This window comes from Crocuta crocuta, unplaced genomic scaffold (genome assembly GCF_008692635.1).
Source record: "Crocuta crocuta isolate KB4526 unplaced genomic scaffold, BGI_CrCroc_1.0 scaffold1791, whole genome shotgun sequence".
In the NCBI taxonomy this organism is placed as follows: domain Eukaryota; kingdom Metazoa; phylum Chordata; class Mammalia; order Carnivora; family Hyaenidae; genus Crocuta; species Crocuta crocuta.
Genome location: NW_027527003.1, coordinates 49,519 through 64,654, shown reverse-complemented (window position 1 = coordinate 64,654; position 15,136 = coordinate 49,519). Strand labels below are relative to the sequence as shown.

General features: G+C 54.2%; 1 protein-coding gene across 3 annotated transcripts in view; it reads left to right on the top strand.

The window, feature by feature from the left end:
- Positions 1-7,758, top strand: part of LOC144219960 (uncharacterized) — a 23,712-nt gene extending 15,954 nt beyond the window's left edge. The window contains exons 4-7 of one of the 3 annotated variants that reach the window (XR_013331855.1): positions 1,539-1,741; positions 3,769-3,922; positions 6,312-6,421; positions 7,225-7,758. Coding sequence is in view for 1 of the 3 variants with exons in the window: in XM_077750394.1 (XP_077606520.1) it covers positions 1,539-1,741; positions 6,312-6,421; positions 7,225-7,248 (337 nt within the window). In the remaining 2 variants the exon portion in view is untranslated. The remainder of the gene's footprint in view (positions 1-1,538; positions 1,742-3,768; positions 3,923-6,311; positions 6,422-7,224) is intronic. The other 2 variants (XM_077750394.1, XR_013331935.1) reach the window with 2 other exon arrangements.
- Positions 7,759-15,136: the final 7,378 nt, after the last annotated feature.

Below are 15,136 nucleotides of genomic sequence, written 5' to 3'. Positions count from 1 at the left end.
GGGGTCTGCAGGCTGGGACCTCATGGGTAAGTGGGTGGGGGCCACAGGTGGTAGAAGGGTCCTGTCCTGTCCCCAGCACAGCGGTCCTTAGCGTCCTTCTGTTCTCCTTTTGGCTCTGAAACACGTCGGCCTGCAGCCCCTCCCAAGTGTGGAGGCCCAGCCCCACCTGAAGGGGCACAGGCTGAGCTGACTAGTCCTTACCTGCTGGCCCGGCCTGGCCGCTTTCCCCCTGGAGGCAGTGAGAGCACAGAGCATGGGGGCCACGGCGGCCCTGGGGGCAGGTGTCCCGCCCTCTGTGAGCTTGGTACAAGGCCTGCGGACTTTGCCAAGACCCCACTGGCCTCGTCCCTGGCTGTGAGCGGCAGGGATGTCACAGGGCCCCCCCCAGCCAGTTCACAGCAGCCCCCGCCGGCTGGTGGGCCTGCTCACCCACCACCCGCAGCCGGCACGCAGCACGCAGCCCAGGTGTGGAGCGTGGAGCTCTGTGCAGCCCGTCACCGAGTGTCATGCTCTGTGCGGCGTGCAGTCCAGTCAAGACTGTGTGAGAAATGCTCCGCTTGTTCAGGCCTGAAAAGCATTGCTGCTTTGAGCAGAAGGAAGTGCAAAGCTCTCATGATTAGAAAAGGCTCATGAGACTTGGGGACCTGGGGTGCCTGGGACCCACCATGCCACCCCCTCTCCTAGAGAGGAGGAACCCCAGGCCACCCTCCACATCCACCTGACCCTTTGAGGGTGCTCGTGTTTTAGCTCTCCACCTAAAGATATGTGGAAAAAGAACCTCAACATGTTCTGTAAAAGAATAATGGAATCAAATTTCAACTGAAGAAAAACATTAAGATAAAAAAAAATAAAGAAGTAGTTTTCTTTAATATCAGAACAGCAGAAAGCCCAAAGGAAGACCTTGGAGCAGAAGCTTATTCCAAGAATTGAAGGCCAGAATTTAATTTTTGGGTGGATAAATCATTCTCTGTGTCTTCTGAGCACAGGAAAGAGGACGGGAGTGACTTTGGTCTAAAGCCGAAGCACAAGATGTTATTTGTGTACAGAAGCGTGCACAGCCCCTGGGCGGATGTGTGGAGAACACGCAGTGTGGGCCGCTGGCCGGCCAGCTGCCTGTCCTGGCCCCCCTGGGCTCCCCAACCAGCCAGGCTTCCATGCCTCTTGATGGAAGAACAGCACCCAGGATTCTGTGCAACACGGGAGGCAGGGAGTGGTGGTCTCGACCCAGACTGGGCGGGAGCCTGGGGGGACAGTTGCGGGATGTGGAGGAAGCCTGTGACCCTGCACTTGGTCTAGAACCCGTGTGTGTCTGCCTGTGAGCCAGGCTGGCCCCTCCTCACTGCTGCACTGCGGTGAAAGGGGAGCTCTTCTGTAAGCTTTGAGGCACAGAAACGAGGTGCCCTCAGGGCATCCCCTGGAGAGTTCAGGCTACAGGAGACAAGAAGAAGGCTATGCCTTGGGCTCAGGGTCAGGGACACCCCGAGGTGGCTGGCACACCCCCACCCCCATCCCTGAGCCTGGCCCTGACTCTCCTGCAGGTATTTCTTCAGCTCCTTGGGCTCTGCCTTGGCCAGCCTGCTCTACCTGATCACCATCATGCTGTTCGTTTTCATCCAATTCTTCATCAACCTGGCATGGCTGCACACGCACCCCCACTACAAAAGTGCGGGCCCGCTCCTCTCTGGTGGGGCTTTCTCTCTGGTCACTCGCAGTGTCAGCCTCTCCCTCCAGCTGTTTTCGGGTAAAGCTCTACTTCTGGGGGCGTCAGAATGGGCTCCTCCTAGCTGGGTGAGCTGTGGGGCCGGGCAGGAAGGCAGCAGCCCCCAGGCACCAGTAGGCAGGTTCAAGTCCCTGTGCCCAAAACCTGGCTGTTGGTCATGGCAGGGAGCAGGGTGGGGCTGGAGGGCAGAGCAGCCTGGGGAAGATTCTGGGTGGCGTGTGACTGCAGATCTCTGCTAAGTGGATTCAGGATCCTGGCCTCAGGGACAGATGTGGAGCTGGATGTGGCATTTGAAGTTCTGTCCATCACTTCACTCCTGGGCCTGTGGCTGACCTTATTTGGGGAGAGAATGCTTCCAGATGTGATGAAGGATCCCGCAATCCTCATGGGTTACCTGAGAATGTGTGGGGTCCTGGAGCCAGTGAAAAAATCCTTAGAAGAGACTGGAGGGACCAGCCACAAGCCCAATTGTGCCCTGAGCTCCAGAAGCTCAGAGATTCAAGCACAGATCCTCCCCTACAGTCTCGGAGGGAGATGGGCCCTTCACCACCCTGACTTTGGAGCTCCATCTCTGTTGCTGAAACTGTCCGGTCTGTGCCCATCGGTCATGGCAGCCCCAGGCTGATAACCTCCTATGTCTGTCCTCAGTGTTTGGGAACCTCAGCCCTCAGGGTGCAGAGCAAAGCTACCTTTCTCAGCCCAGGCCTCTCTCAAGAGCGCATCACAGCTGACCCTCTTCCTGGAGAGGCACCACGCCCCATGCACCTTCACCTGCAGGCCCACACTGCACTGGGGCCAGATGAGTCCTTGTGGGATGGACCATCTGTCCGGCACTGTTCTGAAGTGCGTCCTGGCTGTTTCCATGGTAAAAGGGAACAGTGGGGGTCTCAGAAAGACCAGACCCCACTCAACCAGAAGAGCCACCATGCTCTGCACCAGCTGGAGGCCTCCACCCGCCACCCTTCCTGACAGTGTGCACACACGCCCCGAGCAGTGCAGCTGGGGGTGCCTTCTCCCTCTAGAGCAGTCATGGGTGGGCGCTGCACCTTCCTTGTGAAGGCCCTCCAACCCACGGGGCCTCTCGTGGCCCACACACTCCGAAATGTGGCTCTCACGTGGTAAGAGGCAACCCCGCACACCCAAGCTCTGCAGCACGTGTCCTTTCTTCTGCCCAACACGGGCATCCATGGGCCGCTCGCTCCATGTGCTGTTGGGACAGAGGGCAGTGTGGTCCCAGCAGGTGCTTCTCTCTGGGACTTGCTGGCTCTGGAGCCATCGTGGTCCCACTGCACATGAATGCCTGATGACTGAGTCAGTCTCCTGGTTTTGCTGTTCCAGAAGATTCCATGGGGCTGTTTAACTGCCAGTTCCCTGGGGTGCTTTGCTCTCATCGGTGGGAACCCACTGAGACATCACTAGCTTGGGACATGCATGTGGCTGGCCACCCCGTGGTGCAGCCAGCCTCACACATCCTGCGCTGTAGTCACGAGGCCCACGGCCACCTTCCATCCCACATCAGGGACGAGTCAGTCCTTTCGCCTCTGCGGGGAGGTGAGGGCCTTCCAGCTGGAATTCTGTCTCCATGGTCCTGCCTGAAGACCCGTCAGTGCTTTTCTCACACATCAGTTTGGAAGTGTCAGCAGCGCTGGGGGCCCAGAGGACCAAGTCCTGGAAATGCCCCCACGTGCTGGCCACCGCCTTGCAGCTCCCTGTGAGGGCGGCGGTTGAGAATGGGGAGGGCCCAGCACGGCGGCATGGCCTGCGGGACAGGGTGGGCGTAGGGCCAGGCAGGGGGTCAGGTTCTGCCACCTGGACACTTGGTTATCCTCTCCCAGCCTCACCTTCCAGACCCATCAAGTGGGGCCGTGATACCTGCCTTGCTCTGGGGCCACAAGAGCACCTGTGTGAGGTGTAGGGCACACACCCGGGCGGGAAGGGGTGCCCTCAGGGTGCTGACCCCCCCCCCCCGCTTCAGAGCACGGTCTATGGAGGAGAGGCTGGCCGTGCCCCAGGTGCTGGGCACGTACGTGTCTCCCTTGCCTCCGCAGACATCTCTGACGCCAACACTTGGCTGCTGTTCCTCCCCTGTTCCCCGTAAAGACGAAGACCCTGGGGGTCTGGGCCCTGGGCTCTTTGTGCTGATGTTGTCACTCCTCAGCCTCGTGATGCCGGGACCCCTGCTCATCTTCCGCCTCTACTTAAGTACGTGTCCTGGCCCCCACTCCAGCGTTTGACCCTTGCGTTCCCACCGGCCCCTGCTGGGAACATGCACATCAGACAGATCAGGACAGGAAGACACCCCTAGAGGGACAGCAGGGCTACTTCTGCTCTGAGGCCTGCAGAGCACACGAGAGGGACTGGGAGTAAGTTAGACACGGGAGCAGGACGTGTGAGGCAAGAACAGGCACCATCAAGAAGAGAACGGGATTTAGAGAGGCACCGAACCCTAACAATGGAAACCAGTGAGCCAGGGACGGGATGTGCTGACCCACCTCGCTGCTTGACACCAGCCGTGTCCTGGAGGCCACGCAGCGCTGTGTGCAGCAGGCTCCACCAGGCCCCGGCACAGGGGAAGGCATGACTTGTCTTCGCGGCCTCCGCAAGGGAGAGGGGGCCCTGTGTGGCTGCTGGAGCTGGTCTGACGCAGATGGTGTCCACAGTGGAGCCAGGGCCAGAATCAGCACCCGGAGCCAGAGGCCGGTCAGCCCAGGCCCTTCCTAAAGCTTCCATGCACTGCCCAGGGGGGACAGGGGTGGACTTGGGGACGGTGTCCCAGCCGCAGCGTGCATGGCAGGTGGCAGGCTGGGCAGGTCCGGAAGCCCACTGCAGCCACTGAGGACGGGCGGATGTGAGACGGGAGAACAGGCCCATGGTACAGACGGCCAGTGGGAGACCCAGGGGCAGGGACCAGAGGGCCCCAACCCAGGCAACCGGGGGGTGGGGGTGCCACCCTCACCGTGGGGACATGGGCAGGAGACGCACACTGAGCTTAGGGCTCAAGGTGTTGCTTACAGGGTATTTGGACAACAAGGCTCAGACTTCCAGACAAAGTTGGGATATTAGCTAATGTTACAGTAAACTTGCCCTGCTTGAAATAACAGAGTCATCGCCTGGCGGTTTCTGGGGCTCCTGGGCTCGGCACGGCCTAGGCGGCTCCACTGGCCCGGCCTTGCCGCAAGGCTTCCGCCAGGTGTGAGCAGGGGCTGCGGTCTCATCCGACCGGGACCCACATCTAGGCTCATGACCAGGGTGTTGGCAGGCCAGTCCCGGGCCTCGGTTCCCTGAGTCGCTGGCCGGTGCCTCCTGCCACCGTGGGCCCCCAGCACGAGGGAGCGTCGGGCAGCAAGGCAGCTCCAGCCTTCGGAGCCCAGTCACAGAATTGATGTCCCTTACCTCTTCCGCAAGGCGTTGGGACCGCCTGCTCTCCGGGGGACGGCGCCACAAACACCTGAGGTGGGGGAGGGGCTGCTGGGGGCCCGTCAGAAGATTCTGGCAGCCAGATGCCACGTTCTGAAGTGTGGGTGAAGGACACACTGGGGACGCTGCAGCACGAGCGGAGTGCAGCGTCGGTGAGGCCCTCCCAGGAAGACGCGCAGCTGTGCTGTAGCAGCAGCAGGGTGGGGAACGCCGCCTCCACACAAGCGGGGGAGAGCGCGTCCCAACGCCAGCGGCCCTGGGCTGCTGTGCTGGCGCCCAGCGCCGCTGGAGGGGACACGCCGGACACTCGTTCAGTGCGCACCACACGCTGCCTCCCTCCCCAGCTGTGGCTCCTCTCGTTACCATCGGAGGAAGGCATTTACACAGAACTCAGGATGAGTGTGAGCTCTGGAAACACTCAGTGTGTACTTGCCATCTGATGGTGACGGTAGCTGTGCAGATCCCTGCAAGAGAACGAGTGTTTTCACGAGCATGTGACCAGGTGCAAGTTTGTGCCCTCACACAGACGGTTCCGAGGGAGGTGGACCAACGTAGCAAGAGCCAGGTGCAGCTCGTCAGGAAGCCCCAGCAAACACGGACAGACGCGCCTGAACAAAACAGCCAGGGCCGGGGACCGGCTCCACGTGGGGGTGTGGAGCGGCCACCTTCCGTCTGCTCCTCGAGCTGCAAATAGGCTTCTGTGGGTGGCCCTTCTCACTTTCCAGAAATAATTAGGAGCCATCTGTCCTCGTGTTTGTTGGTTTTGGGAGAAGAGAAATGGGAGGTTTGGCGCCCTTGCTGAAGCACATGCTGAAAGAGGCACAGAACCCGTTTCGTGGACGGTGCTGCCTATTGACAGATGTCCGTTCAGTGACCCGGGTGCTTCTGCCACAGCGCTGGAGCCAGTGTCTGGGTCCACTCTGGCTTTGCGGGCCTGTGAGGCGGGTGCTGGGATTGGGGGGCACCCAGCAGCCTCCGGGCTGTGACGAGCTGCTGCCTGCTGCCCACAGTCCACGGGGCCCTGGAGTGGCCGTGCAGCAGCCCCCCAGCGCTCTGGGTTAGGAGGCAGCTCCCAGCACCCTGCAGGGTCCCCGGATGGCTGGATCGTAGGCTGTGGGCCACTCTGCCTGCTTGCATAATTGTGACTGCTCATTTCCTCCTTTCTTGTCTCTAGTGTCCAAGAAGTTGAGCACACATGAGTACTTGACACAGGGCCACTATCAAAGGACTCCAGAGTTTCAAGCAGGTCCTGAACCACTGTTCGTTAAAGTAAAGATGCCACAGGTACCCAGTGCCCTTCTTCTTCACCATCCCTGTAATCCATGCCTGGCACAGCACCCAGTGTCACCTTGCAGCTGGGGCTTCTCAAACACAGTCCTTTGTTTCTGTTTTGGCACAATCCTCTGATTCTCTGTGTATGCACACTTATGCACTGGTTGTATGAGGTGCAGCACATGTGAGTCTGTGTATGTGATGCAGTATTTGTGCACGTGTTTGGTGTGTGATGCAGTGTAGGTGTGTGTGTGTAGGTATATGTAGTGTGTGTGATGTGGTATGTGTGTGTGGTGTTGTGTGTGTTTAATATGAGGTGCAGTGCATGTTTTGTGAGCAATGAATCGTGTGTGGTGCATTGCATGTTTGTGTGAGCAAGTGTACATGATGTGTGTGATTCAATGTGTGTGTGAGTTCGTGTATTTGGTGTAAATGCAGGGCATGTTTGCATGTGTGTGAGAGTGCATGATGTGTATGATGCAATTCACAGCCTGTGCGGGCCTAATGGCCCCCCCGGAAGCCCTCCTCCTTGGAGAGACGGCTGGGAGTCGTCAGCAGAGGAATTCATGCTCCTGCACCTGCTGCTCAGCAGCAGCGGCAAGAATGTGTTGTCCCCTGACACTCTCCGGGGGGCCCAGCAGGTCCAGGGCATGGCGCCTGGCACCATCACCACGGCCAGTGAGCCGGGTGACTGGCAGGCCGTCTTTGGTCTTCCTTGCAGAGGGCCGGTTCTGCACCCTGGGGTGGAGGCCTGGGCGGGCTCTCTGCTCACCTGCCCTTCGGATGCTCATGGCAGCTTTCCTTTGCTCTGCAAGAGACCCCACCATGGAAGCCCCTGAGTGCGGAGCAGGCGCTACAGGAGAGACCAGTGTCATCCCGTGTACCTCCATCAGGGTGACAGAAGTCTGCCCTGCCACGGAAGACCCCGAGTCTGGAGCAGGGAGTCCCCCTGAGTCCCACGATGCCTGGCGGTTCCGAGGCCGGCAGGGGCTCCTGCTACATTCAGGGTGCAGGGCAGCCCCATCCTTGGGGGTTCCCTTCCTCCGTGCAGACTCTCGTGGCGGCTGGTGGCCTGACCTTCAAGGGGAGCACTGGGCTCTGCATGCAGGTCAAAGAAGCGGAGGGAACCACGCACCACCCTGATTTGCACTATGCCCCTCGCTCTGCCTCAAAGTCATACTTTAAAGGCATTTGTAGTTTCCAAGATTCACAGTGGACTCGGTGTGATGTTTTCACTTGTGTTAATTAGCACTGTTGATAAGTGTCATGAGCTTAAGCTTATAATGAAATTCTTCAAAATTTCTTAGGAATTTAGAGGAAATAATAAAAATTAATTTTTTTGGCAATAAGCTTGAAATCAGTCTTAGTAAGCTTAAAATCCTTGGGTTTCCAGTGGCCTTTTTGAGGACTGGTGAAGAGTCATGGTCGAGCACCTTCTCCCCCCACCCAAGCACCTGGTGCTGCATCCTGGGTGCCCCAGGCCTGCGTCTGCGTCTGTGGAGCTGGCTCCTGAGCCTGCCCGCAGTGGGAGAAGCCCAGTCTGCCTCCCCACATCTTGCTCCCAGGCTGTATGACTCACCTGGATGTATAGCGCATGAGCCAGAAAAAGGAATTTTCTCCGGACGCGGCTGCTGAGGCCCGTGCTCCTCCTGTGAACAGAACTGCACGTGGGGACAGTTTCAGGACAGTGTCCCTCATCTCTGAGCATCCCCTCTCCTACAGCTGTTCTTGAGGGGGGCTGATTGCCCCCAGTCCTCAGCTCCTGACCTAGGTGGGACAGGATCCTTGCTGCCCTGACATGCTACCTGCCCAGGAGAGCCCCACACGACATGGTGGGCACATGGCCAGTGGCACAGGTCCCTCGAAAACCAGGCTGGTCCCCATCTATTTTTGTACAAGTGTCTGAACTGCCCTCCTCTGCCTCCTCTTTTTTTTTTTTTTAATGTTTTATTTATTTCTAAGAGAGAGACAGAGAGACAGCGTGAGCAGGGGAGGGTCAGAGAGAGAGGGAGTCACAGACTGAAACAGGCTCCAGGCTCTGAGCTGGCAGTCAGCACAGAGCCCGACGCGGGGCTCGAACCCACGAACCGCGAGATCATGACCTAAGCGAAAGTTGGACGCTTAACCGACTAAGCCACCCAGGCGCCCCTCCTCTGCCTCATCTTGAGTAGTTTAAATTTCTCCAAGAGATAATCTAAAAAAATAATCTTTTCTTCAGGCAATCCCTTTGTTCAAAACCTCCCACAAGCCTCATGGCTTCAGGATGAAGTTCAAACTCTGGTTACAATGTGGGCTCTGGGCCATCTCTGCTGTACGACCCCCGGAGGTCCCTGCACCTATGACACCCGCAGCCTTCCATCGTTCTCTCCAGTTTATCCAAATTTTAACTGTCCTTTGAGGCTCTGCTCCGTCTCCCTACCTTCCCTCCCTGTCGTCCTTGGTCACCAAAGCCATCTGGGAGGCTGACCGCACGGGCAGCCACGGGCCCCAGCACACGTGTGGCCCCAGCGCTCAGGTGCTGAGTGTGCTCTCCTGACACCCTGCGCGGCTGGGCCACGCGCTTTCTCTCACTTCCCGAAGCACCAAGCACAGGCCCCTGCTTCGCTCTGCTTACCGACTCAAACAGAAGTTTCCCCTTTTTTCTACTTGTCAGTTTGTAAAGTTTAACAAATATTGTTTAAGAAATCATTGATGCATCGTGATAGTCTTAATCTAGGTATCGATCTTTTTAGAGAGAAGCAAGCACTGCTCTGTTTCCTAACGGTGCCTGTGGGAAGGCGGTGGACCCCTACGCCCTGGCCCNCCCACTACTGCTGGTTGCTCCAGTCAGCTATAACCGCCTGTGACCACAACAAAGATACTTTTCTAGGTTATAAAAATGAACGGAATTCACACTTTGAAATTTCACTCAAAAGGAGGCTCAAATTTGACAAGTTGTTTTCAATGAAGCCAATCATCTCCGGCTCCCAGAGGGTCAGCAGCTACCGGCGAGGGTATATGATCTGACACTGGAGACAGAGACAGGGCGTCACGGCAGGGTCCCCGGGCAGAGTGCACACTGTCGGCCACAGGGACAGCAGCCCATCCCCCAGAAACACGAGCACAGCCACGCCAGGACACGGGCCGCTCCCTTCTCGCTCATGTGCGTGTCCCCACTTCTTCAAACCCAGGTGATAGTACAGATGACAAAGCAGGTCTCAGACATCAGTAGAGACCCAGCCTCTTCTGTGCTTTAATCAAGATGTGGCTTCACTGCGTGTCAGGGCAGGGAGGGACTCGGAGGGGCTGAGGCCAGCCTGCTATCAGGTTTCAAAGGCATATCACAACCCAGTGAAGCAGAGTCAGGCTCAGGAGTCAGGACTTGGCCTGCCTTTCAAGGAGGGTCTCCATTTGTTTTTCTTTTGTTTTAATGTTTAGTTTTGAGAAAGAGATGGAGCAGGGGCAGGGGAGGGACAGAAAGGTTCCAGGCTCCATGCTGACAGCACAGATCCCAACCTGGGGCCCGAACCCACAAACCGTGAGATCATGACCTGAGCTGAAGTTGGATACTTAACCGACTGAGCCACCCAGGAGCCATTTCATTTGTTGTTTTTGAGAACACTGTTGTGTGACGTGATGGCACCGCCTGACCCTGGATCTGGACTCTGTTCCCTTGCAAGCCATGTGTACATGGGAGCACTCTGCCAATAAGCTGTACCCGATCGCCAGGGTGCCCAGGGAGCACTACTAACGACTTCTAACGTGAACTGACCTGACTTAGGAACCAGGAGAGAATGAAGAACGAATGGCTCTCCCCACACATTTTGGAGGTCTGGTGAAGGCTGTGAGTAAATCGGAGAGTTTATGCTGGGGGTGTTGGCACCTTCCTAAGTGACGCTCCCTCAGGGTCCCTGCAGCCCCCCTGGGACTGCCTCCTGATGCCTCTCCGGTGCACGTGACAATGGCAAGCTCCTGATGGAGCGGGCCAGTCACACGCTGACAGCCTTCAGCACTGGCCAGATCTCCTCTTCGTCATTGGAATGGCCTAATTTCCTGTAAACTGGCTAAGAACCCCTGTCCCACACGCTTGGCTCCTAGGAAAGGTCTGCAGGCTAACTGACTAAACCTTGGAACATCTCCTGGGCACATTGCACAGATGGGAGCGTGGCTGCCGGCAGTATCTCATCACTCGGACTTCTCAGCACCAACACTTGCTGGAGCTCCCTTGGGATCTCGGGTCAAAGCTTCAAGGGGCCCCCACTTTCTCCACGCCACGGCAAAGCAGGCTGGGTGCACACGCCAGACCAGTCGTCCCATCTTTGTCAGGGGCTGTGTAACCCTTGCTGAGGCCGCCAGGGCCCCAGCCCCGCGCTGCCACGTTGGGGGTCGGCCCCAGCCCCGCTATCCTGTTACAACACCGCAGCAGCAGTCACCATGTAAGCCCCTGCCGGCTGGCTTGGTTACTGCACATCCGCCAGACAAAAGGTTCAGAAATGCTCCCCTGGGAGAAGGGCCTGCCGCCTCCGCCTGCCCTGCCTAGTGCAGCTCCTAACACCCAGGGCCTTGTTTGAATGATTTGCACCAGACCCACTGGGAGTGATAGCTTGCCCATGGCTGCTGTGCTCATCACTGTCACTAGAACACGGCACCAAAGGGACATTATTACTGTAGCCAGTGACAACCCTGTGAACAACAACCTCCAGTCAGGATGACCTCCTGTCAGGATCACCTCCCTGGGAACTGTGACCTCCAGTCAGGAGAACATCCCTGTGAATGACAACTTCCAATTAGGATGACCTCCCTATGAACTATGGCCCCCAGTCAGGAGGACATCCCTGTGAACCCTGACATCCAGTCAGGTCTCCCTGTGAACTGTGACCTCCAGCCAGGTCTCCCTGCAAACCAGGACACGTCTGGCAGGTTACCACACCCCTCCCATCACCGGCAGATTAGTAGATCATACAGTCACGATCATCATTTTGTGCCGAAAGAGAAAAAATATGGAGTCGTCGGCCATACTTTCAACTATCAGCTCAACCTGTGAGACCCAGCAACTGCAGTTTTCAACCTAAGATGGTGAATGTGAAGTTCAAGTAACTCATTCCAGGTGAGAAGCAAGATGGCAGAGAGGCAGGGAGCTGCGTACCTTTCACTTGCCCCCGTCTCTCCAACAGAGAAGGCCTGAAGCCGTAGGACACTGAACTGCAGGAGTTTGGGAGGCAGGGACAGCGTCCACTAAGAAGTCCATGAGCCTCAGGTCCATATTGTTTTTAATGTTTTATTTATATCAACCTCATAGGTACGTGAGTGTGAACGGGGGAAGATAAAAACGGGCCGGGGCCAGAGACACGGAGGGAGGGAGAGAACCCCCTTCATGGGAGCCGCAGTGAGTCGAGGGGAAAAGAAAGAGCAGCTGAAACTGCTCATAGACCTGTCCTTGGAGAAGAGAAAAGCCTCGGCTCAGGACAGAGAGTGACCTATTTCTAGCTGGGGTGCCGACCCAGGGCTGGGAGCCCCGGTCCCTGGTGGCGGCAGGAGAAACCGCTCCGAGGCTCTCCTGGCACGATCCCCGGCAGGGTGGCACCCCGGCCTGGCACTGCCCCACTGCTCCCTCGGCTCGATCCCCGGCAGGGAAGCGGGACTCGCCTGCGAGTTTGCATTTCAGGCAATATCAATGGAGTGCGCAGACTGGGATCTGGAAACGAGGCCTGGCTTGGGATATAGAACATGGCCCCCCTTCGCTACGTCCCCAGCACAGGGAGATCACACCCAAAAGAGTGAGTTACAACGCTGGGTTCAAGAAGGTAACTTTTCTCCCCTCAACCGCCAAGGCAGGACCCCCGCGGGATGCACTGGACCAAACCACGCCCACCCTGCTAGAGAGCTGCTCTCTTCTTCTTCTTCTTCTTCTTCTTCTTCTTCTTCTTCTTCTTCTCCTCCTCCCCCTCCCCCTCCCCCTCCCCGTCCTCCTCCTCCTCTTACCAGAGCTGGGGCAAGACCAACATGGATGCACTGCCCTGATTAATTCTGGTCACTGGCTTGCTTAAACAATCACATTTAATCAATTCTCTAGATGTAAACTCTACATCTCCACCACTACCTATTTATCTCTTTCGCTCTGGAATAATCAGACTATATAGTTTCTCTGAGTAGCATCATCGTCATTTCTTTCACCTCCTCTCCAACCACATTCCACTCTTCTGTCTTTGAAATAAGCCTCTTACTCCTTCTGCCTGCTCATTTCATTTCCAATTTCGCTTCCTTCCCACCCTGTCATTTCTCTCTTTCTCTATGCTCTTCCTCCAGCGCTGCATACACCCGGCTATTTATTTATAGCTGGGAAATCTGGGTATATGCTTTAGACTGTCCTTTGTCTATTGGGTTTCTTCTTTTTCCTTTTCTTTTCTTCTTTTTTATGTATTTTTGTTTCTTGTTATTCGCCTTCCCTCCTTCCTCTTTTCTTTTTTCTATTTCATTTTCCCTTTCATTTTGTGTGTTTGTTGGATTTCTCTGTGCATTGGTGTGCCTTTGTTTGCTGTGTCTTTGTCTGTTTTCTTTTCCAGGGCTACCTCAAGCAACAAGCCAAACTACACATGATGGAGAGTCCCAAATACCACTACAAGTAAGAACTCTCAACAAGAGAGACCAAGAGATGCAATTCAAAGAACACTTTCTAAACGGACAGGCTCTGGACAAAGAGCTTTCTTTGCTACAGCAGCACTCACAGGTGCAGAGTGCATAACAAGCTTTTGAAACTAACAAGAGATAGAAAGCTAACCAAAATGATGAAACGAAAGAGCTCTCCTCCAAAGAAATTCCAGGAAGAACTGACAGCTAAAGAACTGCTCAAAACAGATATAAGCAACATAACTGAACAAGAATTTAGAACAATAGTCATAAAATTAATTGCTGGGCTTGAAAAAGGCATGGAAGACATCAGAGAAACTTGCTACAAAGACTATGGAGCTTAAAAATAGTTGTGATAAATTCAAAAAGGCTATAAATGAGATGCAAAATAAAATGGAGGCATCCAATGCACGGATTGAAGAGGCAGAAATGAGAGTAAGTGATTTAGAAGACACAATTATAGAAAAAGAGGAAGCTGAGAAAAAGAGAGATGAACTGATCCAGGAACACGAAAGGAGAGTTCAAGAGCTCAGCGATACAATCAAATGGAAGAATATCTGTATCATAGGAATTCCAGAAGAGGAAGAGAGAGGGAAAGGTGCTGATGGAGTCCTTGAACAAATTATAGCTGAGAACTTTCCCAATCTGGGGAAAGGAACAGACGTTGAAATCCAAGAGGCACAGAGAACTCCCCTCAGACGTAACTTGAATCGACCTTCTGCACGACATATCATAGTGAAACTGGCAAAATATAAGGACAAAGAGAGCATTTTGAGATGCTAGGGATAAAAGGGCCCTAACGTACAAAGGGAAACCTATCAGAGTGGTGACAGACCTATCTAATGAAACTTGGCAGGCCAGATGGGAATGGCAGGAAATCTTCAATGTGATGAACAGAAAAAAAACATGCAACCAAGAGTCCGCTATCCAGCAAGCCTGTCTTTCAGAATAGAAGGAGAGATAAAAGTCTTTCCAAATAAACAAAAATTGAAAGAATTCATCACCACTAAACCAGCCCTACAAGAAATCCTGAGGGGGACTCTCTGAGGGAAATGTTTCCAGGAACGCAAGGTACCAGAGACACCACCACAAGCATGAATCCTACAGAGGACAAAATGATTCTAAACCCATATTTTTCGATAACAACACTGAATGTAAATGGACTAAATACCCCAATCAAAAGACATAGGGTAGTAGAATGGATAAAAAACAAAATCCATCTATTTGCTGTCTATAAGAAACTCATTTTAGACTGGAAAACACCTTCAGACTGAAAGTAAGGGGGTGGAGAAATATCTATCATGCTACTGGAAGTCAAAAGAAAGCTGGAGTAGCTATACTTATATGAGACAAACTGGACTTTAAAGTAAAGACAGTAACAAGCGATGAAGAAGGGCATTATATAATAATTACAGGGTCTATCCATCAGGAGGAACTAACAATCATAAATGTCTATGCACCAAATATGTAAAACAATTAATAACAAACAGAAACGATCTAATGGAGCACCTAAATATGTAAAACAATCACAAACACAATCTTATAGATAAGAATGTGCTAATAGTAGGGGGCTTTAATACTCCGCTTACAGCAATGGATAGGTCAACCAGACAGAAAATCACTAAAGAAACAATGGACTTGAATGACACTTTGGACCAGATGGATCTGACAGATATATTTAGAGCTCTACATGCTGAGGCCAGGGAATTCACTTTCTTCTCAAGTGTGCATGGCACATTCTCCAAGACAGATCACATACTGGGACATAAAGCAGCCCTCAATAAATATAAAAGAATTGAGATCATACCATGCACACTTTCAGATCATAATGCTAGGAAACTTGAAATAAATCACAGAAGAAATCTGGAAAACCTCCAAAAACATGGAGGGTAAAGAACACCCTACTAAAGAATGAATGGGCCAATCAGGCAATTAGAGAATAAATTTTAAAATATATGGAAATAAGTGAAAACGAAAATACAACAATCCAAACTCTATGGGATGCGGCAAAGGCAGTCCTAAGAGGAAAGTACATTGCACTCCAGGCCTATTTCAAGAAATTAGAAAAAGCACAAGTGCAAAATCTAACAGCTCACCTAAAGGAACTAGAGGCAGAGCAAC